The sequence below is a fragment of the Ovis canadensis genome, chromosome 17, assembly GCF_042477335.2.
Source record: "Ovis canadensis isolate MfBH-ARS-UI-01 breed Bighorn chromosome 17, ARS-UI_OviCan_v2, whole genome shotgun sequence".
Classification (NCBI taxonomy): domain Eukaryota; kingdom Metazoa; phylum Chordata; class Mammalia; order Artiodactyla; family Bovidae; genus Ovis; species Ovis canadensis.
Genome location: NC_091261.1, coordinates 55,487,003 through 55,504,678, shown reverse-complemented (window position 1 = coordinate 55,504,678; position 17,676 = coordinate 55,487,003). Strand labels below are relative to the sequence as shown.

Genomic DNA, 17,676 nt, shown 5'->3' with positions numbered 1-17,676 from the left:
TTTTGTGTGTATTGACCTGTAACTCAGTAGTAGCTTCAGCATGCATGTCATCTAATACCTATAGTCCTGTTGAATGTGTGCTCAGGATTCCTGTGTGCTGTGTTTTCAATGTTGGTTCTTTCTTGTGTCTTTTATCTGTATTTTTGAGAACAGTGCAAACAGGGCAGAAAGAAAGATTTTATAGATAACTTGCTGTTTTCTGTAGCTGGAAGAAACCCTAAAGTAAAACATAGTTTTGAACTATCAGGACCTTAGGCTTCTAAATGGATGTTAATTGAATGCAGACTGATTAATTTTTGAAAATTAAGTCATTCAGTTTTATATTAATAAATGCCAAGAACCTAAAAGTACAGGTCAGAGTCTAGTCATTTTGGAATAGATTATGCTAGGTTCTGAAAGCAGTTTAATCTTGTGATGGTATGTCTTAAAAAACTTCTTAATTTTTAATTTTGATGTAATTTCAAATCCATATAAAAGTTACAATAACAGTACAAAGAACTCCCCTTGTATCTTGTACCCAGATTCACCGGTTGTTAACTTTTTACCCCATTTGCATTATTTTCATTTTCTCTCTCATATGTACACAAAGACACATTTCCCCCCAAACTGTTTGAGAGTAAGTTGTGGACATCGTATTCGTGCACTTGTATCCCTGAATACTCGAGCAAGTAGTATCAGGCACCAGTGTCATCTGGTCTAACCACGGTATGATAGTCAGTTCCGGAAATTTTACAGTAACTTTTACTATGACTAAGCCACAGCTCATGTGCAAGTTTTATCTCTTGTTCCAGTGACTTGCTTTGTATAGTTGTTTTTCCCCAGTCTGGGATCACCAGTTGTGTTTAGTTGTCATGCCTCTCTTTAATCTAGGCTGTCTTCTTTAATGTAGGCTGACTCCTCACTCTTGTGAGGAGTCCTGGTCGGTTATTTTGTAGAATGTCCTTTGACATGGCCACTAATCTACCACCTCTCGATGAGCCTTGCCAGCATTAGTTGTCATGGTAAAGATGGCAAAGTGGATTTTCTAACTCCGTTATTCCTTCTGCATTCACTAGTCGGCAGTCTGCTGCAGTGATGAGCTTCCTTTTTTCTTCCATTCTTATATTCATATGTGGTTCTTATTTTTATTTTTTTAGATTTATGTATTTGGCTGTGCTGGGTCTTCATTGCTGTGTATGGGCTTTCTCTAGTTGCTGTGAGTGGAGGCTACTCTTCATTGCACTGCATAGACTTCATGTTGTGGTGGCCTCTTGTGTTGTGGGGCATGGGCTGTAGACGCACGGGCTTCAGCAGTTGCAGTGCATGGGCTCAGCTGTGCACAGGCTCAGTTGCTCTGAGGCATGTGGGATCTTCCCAGACCAGGGATCGAACCCATGTCCCTTGCATTGGCAGGTGTACTCTTAACCCCTGGACCACCTTGGAAGTCCCTTATTTAAACTTGCTTAATTCAGTAAAATTCATTTTGGGGGGTGCATAGTTTGGTGAGTTTTGTCAAGTGCCTCAAGTTGTATAACCACCACCACACAAGAAACAGAGTTCTCTCATCCCCCAGGTGTTCCTCATGCTACGTCTTTGTCATCAGATTCCCTCCCTCCCTTAACCTTTATTCTCTGTCTCTATGATTTTTTTCTTTTCTGGAATAAAATGTAAATAGAATCATATAGTCTATGCTGCATTTTCAGTCTGGCTTCTTTCATGTAGCGTGATGCATTTGAAATTCAATTCATATTGTTGAATTTACCAATTGCTTCTCTTTTTGCTGAGCAGTATTCTGTTGTATGAATGTTCCATACTTTGTTTATCTGTTCACCCCTTGAAGGACTTTGGGTGGTTTCCAGTTGTTGGCATATCTAGGAGACAGATTGCTGGGTTGTTAATAAGTGTACATTCAGTTTTATGTGAAACTGACGAACTTTTCCACAGTGGCTGTTCGGTTTCGCATTCCCACTAGCCGTGAATGAGAGTTCCTGTTGTTCTGCTTCCTCCCCTCGGTTTGTTCTTGTCAGTTTTCTTTTGTTGTTATTCTAATATGTAAGTAGTGGTTTTAATTTTTATATCTAAAGACTAATGATATTGAAAACAACTTTTCTTGTGTTCATTTGGCATTTGTATATCTTCTTTGGTGAAGTATCTGTTCATTTCTTTCACCAGTTTTTCCTCTATTGAGTCATTTGCTTTATTGTTGCATTTGAGAATTCTTTATATAATTTGGATGTAAGCTTTTTGTCAGATACAAATTTGGAAATATTTTTCTCTTCATTCTCTGCCTTAGCTTCTTTTATATTGTTTTTTTAAGAGCAAAAATTTTGAGTTTTGATGCAATCTCTTGTGCCATTTCTTTCTTTTATTATTATGCTTTTGACATTTATCTAAGAACTCTTTGCTCAACCCAGGGTCACAAAAATTTCCTCTAGTTTTTTCCCCTAGAAGTTGTATAGTTTTATGTTTTACGTTTAGGTCTGTGATCCATTTTGAGTAACGTGTTTTTGTTTTTTTGGTTGTATTGAGTCTTTGTTGCTGCACACAGACTTTCTCTAGTTGCAGCTACTCTAGTTGCCGTGCGGAAGCCTCTCCCCACAGTGGTTTTTCTCGTTGCAGGGCACAGGATCCAGCGTCCGTGGGCTCAGTAGTTTTGGCACGTGGGCCTAGTTGCCCTGCAGCATGTGGGATCTTCCCAGACGAGGGAGTAACCCATGTCCCCTGCATGGGAGGCAGACTCTTAGCCCCTGGGCCACCAGGGAAGTCCTTGAGTAAAATTTTGTGTAACGTGCAAGCATAGCTAGAGGTTTTTTTCTTCGCGTATTGATAGTTAAGCACCATTTCTTTTATCTTGTATCTGCTGAGTTGACTTTGCATCTTTGCTAAAAATCCCATCTAGGTCTGTTTCTAGGCTTTCTTCTCTTTGATTGATCTATATGTCTTATTTTGTTGGCAGTGCCATACTGTCTTTACTACTGCAGCTTTGTAGTAAGTCCTGAAATCAGTATTGTTCTCTTCAGCTTTGTTCTTTTTCAAAATTGTTTTGGTCATTCTGGTTCCTTTCACTCTTCATATACATTTTAGAAACAGCTTGTCGGTATCTATAGAACATCCTGTTGGGATTGCATTGACTCGGTTGATCTGTTTGGGGTGAAGTAATATCTTGACAACATTCAGTCTTCCAGACCAGGAATATGATATATTTCTCCATTTATTTTTGTCTTCTTTGATTTCTTTCATCAATACTTTCTAGTTTTCAGCATGCACATTCTAGGCACATTTTGTTAGATTTCTACCCATAAAGTCTAGTTTTTCTGTGATTCTATAGGTGGTACTTAACTTGAAAAATTATTTTCTAGTTGTTTATTGCAAGTATATGGGAATACAGTGAGTTGTACAACCTTGCAAAAAACTCATTTATTAGTTTTAGGAGCTTTTTGGTAGCTGGAATTTTCTACCTAGAGAAATCGTGTTTGCAGAGAAAGCAAGATTTATGTTTTCCTAGTTATATGCTTTTTCCTTTTTCGTTTTCTTGCCATGTTGCACTAGCATGGACTTCCGCTGTGAGGCTGAATAGGAGTGGTAAGAACAGACATTCTTACCGTGTTGATCTTAGGAGGAAAGCATTCAGTCTTTCACCATCAAGTATGATGTTAGCCATAGATTTTGTAGCTATCCATTATCAGGTTAAGGAAATTCTTTTTTCCTAGTGTTTGTCATGAATGGATGTTGAATTTTTTCAAATACCGTTTCTACATCTAGTTACCTAATCATGTGATGTTTCTCTTTTGGTGTAGAAATGATGAATTATATCACATTAAGGTATGATTTGTAAGCAGGGAATACACAGATCTCAAGTGTTACAGTTTGTTGAGTTTGACAAGTGCCCATGTAACCCATGCATATATTGAGATGTTCACTTCCATCAAGTCTTCTCATGTTCCTGCCAGCCGTCTACTACCCAGCTCCCAGCCCATTTTATTCCTGTTTATTCTACTACTACTGTTCGTTTATCTTTAAGGTGTGTTTTGACTGCACTGGGTGTTAGTTGCAGCATGAGGCGTCTTTGTTGCATCATACAGGATCTTTTGTTGCTGTGCATGCACTCTAATTGAAGCACACAGGCTTAATTGCTCTGAGGCGTGTGGGATCTTAGTTCCCCGACCAGGGATTGAACCTGTGACCCTGGTGGTGCTAATGGTAAAGAACCCACCTACCAATGCAGATTAGACATGAGAGACTCGGATTCGATCCCTGGGTCAGGAGGATCACCTGAAGGAGGGCGTGGCAGTCCACTCCAGTATTCTTGCCTGTACCACAGCAAGCGAGGCCATGCTCTAGAGCCCATCAGTGGCAACTGCTGGAGCCCCCGCACCTAGAGCGTGTGCCCTGCAATAAGACAAGCCAGTGCAATGAGGAGCCCTCGCAACACAGCTAGAGTGGCCCCAACCCCTGCCTGCCACAGCTGAGCCAAGCGGGCTACAGTCTCTACGGTTGCGCAGAGCTGGACATGCTTCTTAACCACTGGGCCGCCAGGGTAGTCCCTCTTACTGTTTATTTTGATGTTCAGTTTATCTGTAATTTGACCAATGAGAGCCCTTTCAGACAGGCTCTATATACTTTTGACACATCCTTGTCACTCTCTGAGTACTTCCTTACCTTCTGGCACAAAATATTGAAAGTTTTTCTTCCATATGCCTTGATTCAGTCCAGGAATCAGTCATTTCTGTAAGGAACCTGGTTCCACTTAGGGGGGAATAATCATTTGAACCCAGTATTTAAGTGCTTGTGGTAATGAATGTGATACATTTTCTAAATTGGCAATTGTCAGAAAATTTAATCAGTGAAACGTCTTTCCTATTAGTGCTTAGAAGAATGTAATATATCAATGCATTTATAAACCACATTGATAAATATTTTTGTAAGAACAGTGGGACAGTGAAAGGCAGAGAGTGCCCTTAAACCTAGGTGCATGATCTCCACAATGACATAAATTATACCCTCCGATTTACTACCATACTAACCAGGTTGCCAGATTAAAATTGGACAGAATCTGTTTATTTAGGTCTGTGGAACTCTCTTCCACTGATGGGCTCTAGCGTGTGGCCTCGGTTGTTGTGGTACATGGCATGTGGAATCTTCCTGGGTCAGGGATCAAACTTGTGTCCCCTCTGTTGGCAGGTGGATTCTTAACCACTGGACCACCAGGGAAGTCCTCTCATCCACCTTTTTTTTAAAAAAAATATTTATTTATTTGGCTACAGCTGGTCTTAGTTGCACCATGTGGGATCTAGTTCCCTGACTAGGGATTGAACCCAGGCCCCCTACATTGGGAGCACGGAGTCTTAACCACTGGACTACCAGAGAAGTTCCTTCTTACTCACTTTTGATGGGAGTGTAGTGTGGAAACATTTCACATGATCTGGAGAAGGTGAACGTGGGCAGGCCCTTTGACCCAAACAGCATACTCCAACGATACTGTTGTGTTTGTGAGCTGGAAAACATATCTAATAATGTTCCCAGCAGCATTGTTTATGATAACCCCAAACTGGAAAGAAGCAAAATGTCCACCACAGCAGAATAGATCAGTTGGTCGTGCACAGTCATACAGAGGAATGCTCTGTATGCATAATCAGTGGTAAAAATGACTGAGTAGGTGTGGGTGAGCCTCAGCAGCACCATGTGGAGCAGAAGGGGCTACAGGAGAGCCCAAGGGCAGCCTTCTTCAGTTAAAGTTCACTAGGAAGCAGGGTGTCAGTCATTTAGTCATGTCCCACTCTTTGTCATCCCAAGGATTGTGTAGCCCGCCAGGCTCCTGTGTCTGTGGAATTCTCAAAGTGAGAATACTGGAGTGGGTAGCCATTCCCTTCTTCAGGTAGCTTCCCAACCCAGGGATCAAACCCAGGTGTCCTGCATTGCGGGTGGATTCTTTACCATCTGAGCCACCAGGAACCTTCTTGACCTGTATGCAGGTCAAGAAGCAACAGTTAGAACTGGACGTGAAACAATTGAGAAAGGAGTATGTCAAGGCTGTATATTGTCAGCTTGCTTATTTAATACACAGTACATCATGTACATCATGCGAAATGTTGGCCAGTCTGAATGAATCACAAGTTGGAGTCAAGATTGCTGGGAGAAATATCAACAATCTCAGATATGCAGATGATTCCACTCTAATGGCAGAAAGTGAAGAGCAACTAAAGAGCCTCTTAATGAGGGTGAAAGAGTGAAAAAGCTGGCTTAAAACTCAACATTCAAAAACTTAAGATCATGGCATCTGGTCCCATCACTTCCTGGCAAATAGAAGGGGAAGAAGTGGAAACAGTGACAGATTTTATTTTCTTGGGTTCCAGAATCACTGTGGACGGTGATTGCAGCCATGAAATTAGACACTTGCTTCTTGGAAGGAAAGCTATGAAAAAACCTAGACAGTGTATTAAAAAGCAGAGACATCACTTTGCCAACAACAGTTTATATAGTCAGAGCTGTGGTTTTTCCAGTAGTCAGGTATGGATGTGAGAGTTGTACCATAAAGAAGGTTGAGCACTGAACAATTGATGCTTTTGAATTGTGATGCTGGAGAAAATTCTTGAGAGTCCTTTGGATTGCAAGGAGATCAAAGCAGTCAATCCTAAAGGATATCAACTCTGAATGTTCATTGTCAAGCCTAATGCTGAAGCTGAAGCACCAATACTTTGACCACTTGATGCAAGAGCTGACTCATTGGAAGAGACCCTGATGCTGGGAAAGATTGAAGGCAGAAGGAGAAGGGGACAGCAAGTGATGAGATGGTTAGAGTTTCACCGACTCAGTGGACATGAGTTTGAGCAAACTCTGTGAGATAGTGAAGGACAGGAAAACCTGGCCTGCTGCCGTCCATGGGGTCGCAAAGAGTCAGACATGAGTTAGCGACTAAACAACAAGGAAGCAAAACCAAACACAGCATAGAGTGGAGCGTGGCCTGTGGGTTTTGGCACCAGAGGGAAGCGGTCACCCATGGATCAGGCGGCCAGTACCTGGTGGGACAGGGGATGCCTTCATAGTGCACCAGGGCTCCAGGGCATTAAGCCTCAGGATCAGTACCTGGGTGTTATTTGTAAACTTATAAGTCTTTCTACTTTTTAGCATTTTATTATGAAAAATTTCCAGTGGAGAAAAACAGTGTTCAGTGAACATTCATATCCCACTATTTAAATTCTGTGGTAACTTTTGGGGAAGTCCCAGTTCAGAACTGTTTGTGTTATATATTAATTTCTGTTTGCTTCTCAAAGATTTTGAGGTAGTATTTTTTCTTTTTGGCTGCACCATGCAGCTTGCAAGATCTTAGTTCCCTGACCAGTGAAAACCTGGCCCCACGATAGTGAAAGCGACGAGTCATAACCACTGTACTGCCAGAGAATTCCGGAGAAGGCGATGGCATCCCACTCCAGTCCTCTTGCCTGGAGAATCCCAGGGATGGGGGAGCCTGGAAGGCTGCAGTCCATGGGGTCACTAAGAGTCGGACTCGACTGAGCGACTTCACTTTCACTTTTCACTTTCATGCATTGGAGAAGGAAATGGCAACCCACTCCAGGGTTCTTGCCTGGAGAATCCCAGGGACGGGGGAGCCTGGTGGGCTGCTGTCTCTGGGATCACAGAGTCGGACACGACTGAAGCGACTTAGCAGCAGCAGCAGCAGCCAGAGAATTCTCCCAGATGGTTTTTATTACAGTTATTTAGATCTTAAAGAAATTCTAATTGGAGATTATTTGTCAGTGATTATAATGTTAAAGGAAATGAATAATAATTAGAGTTCTGTAACCTTATCCCAATTGATTTTTTTCCATTTAGAAAAATTGTATTGAAAAATAGTTGATAAACTGATTTCAGTTATATACACTTGTATATATAAATGTATATATTCTTTTTTTTTTTACATTTTCTTCCATTATAAATTATTACAAGACATTAAAAATATAGTTCCCTGTGCTGTACAGTAGGTCCTGGTTGGTTATCTGTTTTATATAGAGTAGTGTGTATATTGGAGAAGGCAATGGCGACCCACTCCAGTATTCTTGCCTGGAAAATCCCATAGGTGGAGGAGCCTGATAGGCTGCAGTCCATGGGGTTGCTAAGCGTCAGACACTACTGAGCAACTTCACTTTCACTCTTCACTTTCATGCATTGGAGAAGGACATGGCAACCCACTCCAGTGTTCTTGCCTGGAGAATCCCAGGATGGAGGAGCCTGGTGGGCTGCCGTCTATGGGGTCGCACAGAGTTGGACATGACTGAAGCGACTTAGCAGCAGCAGCAGCAGCAGCAGCAGCAGCAGTGTGTATATTTTAATCCTAAATTTCTAATTATCCCCCAGTGATTGATTTTTTAATTCTTATATGTGTGTTCATGTTTTTATGTGTGTAGTTAAAAGTTGATAGTTATAAAGTGGTAGCTTAACTTGATTTAATAGACATACTTGCAGAAAGAAGGCATGAGTGATTTGTTTGTGCTTTCCTCTCCTTTATGCTTACTGAAGAATAACCTTGGGGAGACTTCTTTTTAGAGTCTTGAATTGAGAGACAAAGTCCTCTCTACTTACAAGTAGTTCTTTTCTTTTGCAGGCACTTAGGAAGGTCATCATCTCATTGACCATGTCCTTTTCTTTCATCCAGCCCTACAGACCCCATGGTGCCACTCAGCTTATGTGTGTTGTTTAAATTGGATAGAAATTTACCCATTGGTAACCAGCTGGTTGTTAGTACAGCTGGTTGGTCTTAATTTCTTCCTCCAGAGTAACTTAAGTCTGCTTTTCTTTTCTGTCAGCTACATCCCCAGTTCCTTCAACTGTTCTTTTTTATTCTCCCCATAAGTATTTTTTTTTATTTTTTAAAAGAGTTCTAATATATGATTGTTATTTAAAATCAAATTGGTATTTTAAAGACAGCAGTGTCTTTCCCATTAAAATAGTCATGAAGACGTATAAGATGAAACTAAAAATCATTCTGAAAACCAAGAAACAGTGGCTATCAGGAATTAGGCAAAGACAAGTGTCTTTGATGACATAGTCTTTTATGTTTAATGAAGTGTAACTTGTCAGTTTCTTCATATGAATGTCCAATCTTCTAGGTTGTAAAGACTTCTCATTCCATTATGTTGCTTTGGAGTCTTTAGGAACTGACAGGGTTGTGTGCGTCTGAGTCTCCCTCTGGGCTCTCTGCTCAGCTTTTTCATCTGTCATCCATCCTTAAGCAGCATTATGCTGCCCTGGTGTCCACACCCTGTGGTGAGTCCTGAAGTCCAGTCCTTTTCTAGTTCTTCTTTCAAGAATCTGTTTTCAGTTCACTGACCTCTGCATCCCCACTCTACTGTTCAGCCTATCAAATGAAATTTTTTAATTTCAGACACTTTTTCAGTTCTAAAATCTCTGGTTATCTTTTTATATTTTTTGTTGAAATTAATTTATTCACAGTGTTTCTGGTGTAAAGTGATTGATATATATATATATATTCTTTTTCAGATTGGTTCTGTTTTTTAATAGTTTTTTTTTTTTTTCTGTGAAGATGTCCTCTCATCCTTCATAAAAACATACTTTTATGTTCTTGGACATACTTACTAAAAGCTGCTATGAAATCCCTGCTGCTAATTCCAGCATGTGAATTGTCTAGGGGTTGGTGTCTATCAATTTGTTTTCTGAGTACGACTCATGTTTTCTTGTCTCTTTGTGTTTTGAAGTAATTTTGAATTGGACCGTGGGTGTTGTGAATAATAGGTTACAGAGACCCTGAGTTCTGTTAATGAAATATTCTTCTGAAGAGTATTGGTGGTTTTGCTTTTGCATTTAGTTAACGTGATTGAGCTGAGGCGGTGAACCCTGTCTCCTGAGCTCTCAGTGTAGTCACGCTGGCCTGTGCTTGGAGCCTTGGCATGTGTGTGGCTTAGGAGGCAGCCAGAGATCAGGCCCCAGCTGCCCCTTGTGGTGACTGTCCTCCCTCACTTCTGCTGTGGTCTCCTGTGCTCCATCCCAGTGGTCTTCAAGCCAGTGAGGCCCTCTGCTTCTGGGTCTGAGGCCTGCCTTGTGCCAAATACCATAAGCCCAGAAGCCTCTGCTATTGATAGTTCCAGTTCCTCCGTGCAAGCATCGAGTTCCATCCTGTGTCTGGCCACCTTGTCGCATTTTTTATATTTCTTTTAGAGTTTATGTTTATGTGGAATGTGTTTGGCCCAATGGGATGTTCTTGGCCATTACTGAACACAGAACCCTGTACCAATTTCTTTTATTGAAAAAAACCACACCAAAACACCCTCTATTTGATTATAGAAGTAATACATTTTCATCATAAAACATTTGGAAAATTTAGAAAAAGTGCACACACACAAATTATAAATTGATTGTAATCTTGTCCCCAAAGATAACCACTGTTCACATATTGTCTGTTTTTTTATATCATTCTTTTCTCTCCTCCTCCCTCCCTTCCTCCCCCAGTCTTTGTTACATGTAAACTGGGTTGGATGGGGTGGAGTACTTACTTTCCCTTTTCATTACTGAGTCCCTGTACCATGTAAGGCAAACCCTGCTGCATGGCTGGTCCTGGTGGTGTAGTATACATTCCTAGATGGCAAGGATCAACAACTGCTCTCACAGGCAGTTACTTTGTTCAGACATATAGAACTTGCATTTAAAATGCCTTGATAAGTAGAGTGGATGTAGTTGAATTATTTAAAAATAATTAGCAACTGTTAACCTCATTTTTAGCATTCGGTATCCCTGCAAGGTGGTGCAGAGATGTCAGAGGTGTAGGGCGCCCAGTTTCTGTCTTTGATGGTAGCTTTTCATTAGAACATTTTAAATAACCTGTATATATTTCACACAGCTAATTGCAGTACCATTTTGAAGTTAGATTGTTATTAATTGGAGTTTTAGTGCCATTTCCCAGTAGGAAGACAGTTTCAACCTTTCTTCTTATCATTCAGCTTTGTGATTTTGGCGGGCTGTGTGATGACAGGTAGTATAATAATTAGGGAGGCTAAGCTGTAGTCCTAGACAAAACTAAGATTTCCTGCATTAGATTCTGCTGTCATTCTGTGTGCAAAGCCAGTTTGTTTCTGAAAGACTCTAGATTCTCATTGATCTGAAATTCCGCTTAAAACCAGAATGCAAGTCCTTTTTTATTCTCCAGAGGTAAGTTAGAACTTAAATTATTTTTTTTTACAATATATTGGGTAGATAACATTTCTCAAAAATGATTGAAGTCAGTGTTTGGGGTAATTATGACAGTTTTAGTTTACATTCATTCTTGTGATGCACTTAAATTATGAAAATCTCAGTTTTTCTTTTTTTCCCCCCCCAGCAGCAAGCCCTTGCAGGGACCCTGGTGGCAGCATCCGGAAGTGCGATTGAAACGGATCCCTTTAAGAGACAGCAGGCGGGACCCCCGGCAGGTATGTCATGGAGCACAGGCTCAGGGGTCTACAGAGCCAGTTGGCTTCTTAGTTTGGGAGTTCCAGTGTAGTGGCCACCTGTTTCTGAAGCATGGCCCTTAAAGAATTTAGTTCTGGTTCGTTTCTACTTCGATAGTTAATTTTTCTTTGGGTAGTAATCAACTCAACAAAATATTCCTGTGCGTGTTTATGTGTACTGAAGTTAGAAGTTTGTTAGTTGAATAGGTATATTCCAGTTTCATTTTCTGTGTGCATTTATAGGTTCATGTCCTCAAGTGTAAACCTGCCTTTTCAAATTGTCACTCATTTTTTCAAACTGGATTCTTTCTCCAACTTAGAAACTTAATACACATTTTGTGTAAAAAATTCAAACAATTCAGCAAGGTGTAATTTGAGCTCACCTCTGGTTTGGTATTCCTTCTCCATTCCCTAGCCACAGAGCTGGCTGCGTTTGTTCATTTTCCCAGACAAGCATTGCTTCAGGTGTGTCATTCTGAAAAAATTAAAATGCAACCCTATATGCACTGTTACGCCTTTAATATTAAATGACTAGGTTATATTTCCCAGTCATGGACCTCATTCTTTTTGATGGCTGCAAAGTATTGCACCCGGTGCATGGATGTTTCCTTTATTCATTAGAGAATAATGTTAGCATTCATTTGTTAGTGTTACCTTTTTTCTGTTATAATAAAAATAGGATTAAACCTTTAGTTTCACATTTTTTCCTATATGTCTGTGCATGTTTGTAAAAGCAGCACTCCAGGAATGAGACTGCTGATCAGAGTGTGTGCATAGTGAAGGGCTAGTGATGCTAAGTTGCCCTCCAAAAGGATAGGGCCGGTTTTTGCCCCATTAGCAGTTTCTGGTTCTCTCAGATTTTGGCTATGTTATTAAGTATGACCAATCTTTTAATCTTTGTCAATCTTACGGGTGAAAAATGAAATGTTTGTTTTGAAATGGATTTCTTTCATTTCATTATGGTGGTAGTATCTCTTCACATTTTTAACCATTTGTGAATGTGTCCCTCCGCTAGCTGTTTGTGTTCTTTGCCCATTTCGTCTGTCTGGTTGTTGAGCCTTTTCATATTAATTTGTAAGAGCTTTCTGAATGTTGCCCATCATGTATGTTGCAGATATTGTCTCTTAGGTTGACGCTTATCCTTTGCCTTTTTATGATGCTATTCTTTATATTTACAAGTTTTTAACAGAAAGAAAGTGTATTTATCAACCTTTTATGGCTTCTGCATTTTGGTTCATGCATAGAAAGGCCTCTCTGTTCAAAGATGATAAAAACACTTACACATGTTTTTTCTACTACTTTTGTGGTTTTATTTTTTTACATCAAACTGCACCTTTTCTGAAAATTATTCTAGAGCAGTCTAAGAGACCTCGACTTGAAGTGGGTCACCAAGGGGTAGTTTTCCAGCACCCAGGGGTGAATACAGGAGTTCCTCTCCAGCAGTTAATGCCGACAGTTCAAGGTAAGACCCAGCACCAGAACTAGCTCTCTTAGTTCAGAAAAAGGGAGTGCAGAGAGGGCTTAGGGAAGTAGCACCAGGCTGAACGTGTGCAGTCCAGGTAGCATATCCAGGTGGTTTCTGCCGCTGGGATGTTCCTCTGAGTCCCACTTAACACAGCATGAGGAAACCACTGGAGACCAGCTCTTGTCACCTTAGCGGAGCCACATGCCCCACTGTCCTCAGCTTCTCTCCGGTTTTCCCTCCTGTGTATTTTCTGACTTGCTGCTGTGGTAGGGACCCTGTGGTTAGTCTGTGCCTGCTCTGCTTGGTGCTAACTCGCAAAGGCCGAGAGCCTTTCTTTCCTTGTTTGTGTGCTCATTTATCGCGTTAGACCTAATACACACAGGTTTCCCGCCAGTTACATTTCCCCTTTGAGTGTGTGGTGCTGTCAGGGCAGGGTCTGTGACAACGCTGGGAGGTGGAATTGAGCCCCGGAGTCAGGGCTGCTGGGTCTGCCCTTTCTTGCAGGAGGAATGCCTCCTGCCCCGCAGGCCGCTCAGCTCGCCGGCCAGAAGCAGAGCCAGCAGCAGTACGACCCCTCTACTGGGCCCCCGGTGCAGAATGCCGCCAGCCTGCACACGCCTCCGCCGCAGCTGCCCACCAGGCTGCCCCCGGCCGGCCTCCCCACCACACCACTGCCCCCCGCGCTGCAGTTCCCCCCGCAGCCGCAGATGGCGGAGCCCCAGACTCAGCTCCCAGTCCCCATGAAGACGCAGCCGCCCAACGCTCCGGTCCCCGCGCCCCCGCCCGGTCAACTCTCCACAGCTCCCCCGCAGCCCACGCCACCCACCCTCCACATCCCAATGCCCGGGAAGGCGCAGATGCAGGCCCCTCCACTCCCGGCCCAGCCACAGGTACTGCGGGCCCTTGTTGTTCCTCAGGTTAGAGGGGGAAGAAAAGACAGGTGGTTTGTTGGATGGGACGGTGCATGGCCGGATAACTCACTCTCTCCTAGCAGCTCACTCTCCACTGTGGAGCAGTTAATTCACTAGTTGCAACATAATTTTGTTTGGTTCTGCAGTCCTAGTTACTGTTATTAAAATGTCAGAAAATGACACAATTCTTACTGCTGCTCTCAGTACCGAGAGCTGAGTACAGGTCAGCTCTGTGACCTGATATGCCGGGTCACAATATGTCGTTGCAGTTCCTGACCATCCACCAGGCTCTGTCCCCAGGTGCCTCCCCATGGACGCTGGTTCCACAAGTGGTGGGCACTGCATAGATTTGCAGGCTCGATAGACATTTCCTCCACTGATTTACTTCACCTAGACGCCTTTGTGAAATATGTACAGTGAACCGTGTGGGGTCCCTGACGAGCAGTGAGGCCAAAAAGCGTGGGCCTGGGGCCCCAGAAGGGGCAGGAGGGAGTGTTTTCAGAGGCTTATCTTAGCTGCATGTGGTCAGCCGCATAGGGAAACCACCCCGCCCCTAACTGGTTAATGAGGAGACTCCCTCGCTGGATTTGGAGCTCGAGTTCTGGTGATTGGAGAAGCTTGTTCTCCCATGTGGTGGTGGTGCCTCTCATTGCCTGCAGGTGCGGGGTGCAGAATGGCGTCACCTGCTTCCCTCCACTGGGCAGCTGCTGTGGTGGAGTCTTTATTATTGCCCTCATTAGCCATGAGAAGATTGAGGCCAGAGAGGCTGGATAACGTGACCAGGGTGGCCAGCCAGCGCTGCAGGGGCTGTGACTGGCTCCCGGCATTGACTACGGAGCCTTCTGTGTGCCTTGAGAAGGAGCCCCCCTTCTCCCACCAGGGTGGCTGAGCCTCTTCCCTGGGCAAGCTGGAGGTTTTCATGGAGATGAGTCTTTCAGTTTTGGACACGGTTGTTGAGTCCCGTACCAACTTCGCGCAGCACTGATGTCTTTCTTGGGTTTGTTTCCTCCCCTGGTTGACCCCATGTGCTGTGGGATGTGGTTTTAGAGTAGTTCCTTACAGAAGCCGTGGAGTTCTGTTCCTTCCAGGTTGGGAGGGACCCACAGACTTCTTCTGTGAAGGGCCACAGAGAGGAAGCATAACGGTATTCCAGGCTTTGTGGGCCGTGTGGTTTCTCTTGGGCCACTCAGCTCTGCCCTGGAAGGTGAGAGCAGCCCCCGGGCCCACACATGTGTGGCTGCAGCCAGTAGAACTTTCCGAAAGTCTGTGGCTGGCCATGGTGTACCGACCACTGAGGTGGAGGACATTTCCATAGATGTGCAGAGAGAGGCTGCAGGTTGTGAGAGGCCCGTCCTTGGCTGTGGTGTCTTCTTCACACTGCAGGTTATAAATGTGCTGTGTTTGCGCCTCTCTGTTCCCAGCCCTCTTAGTGGGGGCAGTAACTTGCCTTCCCTGCTCTCTGCACCCCCGCTTCCTCCCAACAGAGTTCCAGTGTGAAATTAACTTCTCCTTCAGTCCAGGGAGGGAGGTGAGTTCTCAGCTTTACAAGCTTGGCTCTCAGGCCAGGATTGAGGAGGGCCCCTAACCTTACGGCTTGCCTACCACAAGAGGGTCACACAGAATTTGTATTTGCCCTTCAGAATTTGGTATTTTTCAATTAAGGAGAACTACATACAATTATGAAAAAAGCAGTAAAACCTGGAGAAAGCAAAAAAACAAAAACAACTTACATAAGACATTATGTGAAAGCAGTTTACAGTGAGCCCTTAATGTGGTTTTGTGGACAAACAGGACTTCTTTTCTGTGGACATGGTTCAGTTTGCCTGTTACTGTGGTCTGTGGATGAGCCTCATGATTGGTTTGCGTGGCTGGGGAGAGGGGACGTTGGTGTGTGCCTCTCTGCTGGCCTGTGGGTTCTGAGTGCAGTACTGAGCCCTGTTTCCCCTGCTAGACGGTGGCACCGACCAGACTGCCCGTGGACCCCACGCAGTCCTGCCTGCGGCCCCCGCCCTCCACCTCTACTACCTCGACTGTTGCCCCCGCCAGCGGCTCAGGCCTGGGACCTTCACCTGCACGCGCCTCCCCAGTGAATAGACCCTCCTTGGCAACCAACAAGTCACTGTCTCCTGTCACCTCCCGCGCTCCGGGGGCAGCTGTGTCGGCACCCCCGAAACCACAGAGCCCAGCTCAGAATGCTGCCCCACCCCAGGACAGTTCTCAGGATAAGCTGGCAGAACAAATAGCCTTGGTAAGTGCCTGGAAGGATTGTAGTGTGGAGCCCAGCTGGTAGAATGCATTTGATTTTACTTTCTAAGGGGGCAGTAGTTTAAAACGAAGCCCCTGATGGTCAGGATGACTGACTGAGGTATGTGATCAGGAGAGACCAAGATAACAACTGCATAGTGGGCCCTGTCCTGCTGCAGGTAGACTGGTGTGGAGAAGGTCTTTTCTGTGTTGGTGTCAACAGTTTGGGTGTGGGGAGTGGGCAAGACGTGGGGTGCTGACTGAGAGCTCAGAGCCAGCTGGAGGTTGCCCAGGCCAGTGCAGGTTGCGGCCTGCACTTAGTTGGTGCTTACTGTTTGTTGGGTGACTGAGCAGTTATGTGTAAGTGCTCTGCCGTGAGTGCTGGTCTGGGTGCGTTGCCCCATGTGTGTGGGATGGGGCTGGATTGTAGATTCAGTGTGAATTAGTGGCACACACCTAAACTGTGTGCTGGATGCTCCTTGCAGGAAAACCAGATCCATCAGCGCATAGCAGATTTAAGGAAGGAAGGCCTGTGGTCCCTCCGACGGCTGCCCAAACTTCAGGAGGCCCCGCGGCCCAAGTCGCACTGGGACTACCTGCTGGAGGAGATGCAGTGGATGGCCACGGACTTCGCCCAGGAGAGGAGGTGGAAGGTGGCCGCTGCTAAGAAGGTAGATTTGGGACACAGGCAATAACAGTTCTCAGGCAGCCTTGGGAGGTGTTATGGATGGAACGTGCTGTACATGGCAGGTCTCTCAGCCCCAGTCTCTAAAGGGTTTCTTGACTCATAATGTGGATAAAGAATATCCTGTTGTTGAGAGAGAAACTGCTCTGTCATTCCTTTCTGAGGATTGTCCTCAGGGCTCCAGCATGGGCTGCTGGGAACAGACCCGGCTCCTCTGCTGCAGTTCTGTCCTGGCATTTAGTTTCTTTTCTGGCCAGTTTCACCTGACAGTTGGCATGAGGGTGCCTTCAGCTCCCCAGATCCAGGCTTGAGAGTAGGGGGGGGAAAAGGCCAGCTGGCTGGAGGGCAGCTCAGGCACTTGTGCCTGGCCTTAGGGCTGCTGGCAGGCTCTCTGCTCCGTGCTGCCTAGTCTTCCTGTCCAGCTTCTCTCCATTTCTGCCTCAGACTTCATTTCCCTCTCTCTGTTCCCAAAGCAGGCACCCAGCCTGGGGGAGAACCTCTGGGAGGTGTTACTGCTGATGCTTGCAGTGTGGAAGGTGGCAGATTTCTAGGGCTCTTAGGTCCCAGAGCACAGAGCAGCTGTCCTTGTGTGCCTGTGTGTAGCTCCAGGCCAGGTACTTCTCCCTCCACTGCTGTGTGTCTCTTCCTCTGGATTAGATTCATATTTCGTATACTTTCAGGACTGAGATTGGTCTTATGTGCCAGACTGTCCACGTCCCTCCTCTGAATTCTTACCCTTGCTTTCTCCTCATAGTTTCGGTAGAGAGAAGCTGAGTCCGTGAGGATAACTGCAGGGTGTGAATCTAAAGGGTCTTAAATCAGGTTCTTTGGTATTTCAGAAAATAACAGTATCACACTCCATTTTAGAGAAAAATATGTGTACTTGGTATAATAACACTTGTAGGAAAGTCAAGCAGCACATTGGCAGTAGTTTTTGCTGGAGTCAGCGTTTCTCCT

At 44.4% G+C, this 17,676-nt stretch overlaps 1 protein-coding gene across 11 annotated transcripts in view; it reads left to right on the top strand.

Annotated features, from left to right (window-relative positions):
• EP400 (E1A binding protein p400) overlaps window positions 1-17,676 on the top strand; it is a 112,120-nt gene that overhangs the window by 28,425 nt on the left and 66,019 nt on the right. For 6 of the 11 annotated variants that reach the window (XM_069557428.1, XM_069557420.1, XM_069557421.1 and 3 more), the window contains 5 exons: window positions 11,309-11,396; window positions 12,769-12,876; window positions 13,384-13,769; window positions 15,742-16,038; window positions 16,520-16,705. In XM_069557428.1, coding sequence (XP_069413529.1) covers window positions 11,309-11,396; window positions 12,769-12,876; window positions 13,384-13,769; window positions 15,742-16,038; window positions 16,520-16,705 — 1,065 coding nt within the window. Of the gene's footprint in view, window positions 1-11,305; window positions 11,397-12,768; window positions 12,877-13,383; window positions 13,770-15,741; window positions 16,039-16,519; window positions 16,706-17,676 lie in introns of all 11 variants that reach the window. The other 5 variants (XM_069557430.1, XM_069557422.1, XM_069557427.1 and 2 more) reach the window with 3 other exon arrangements.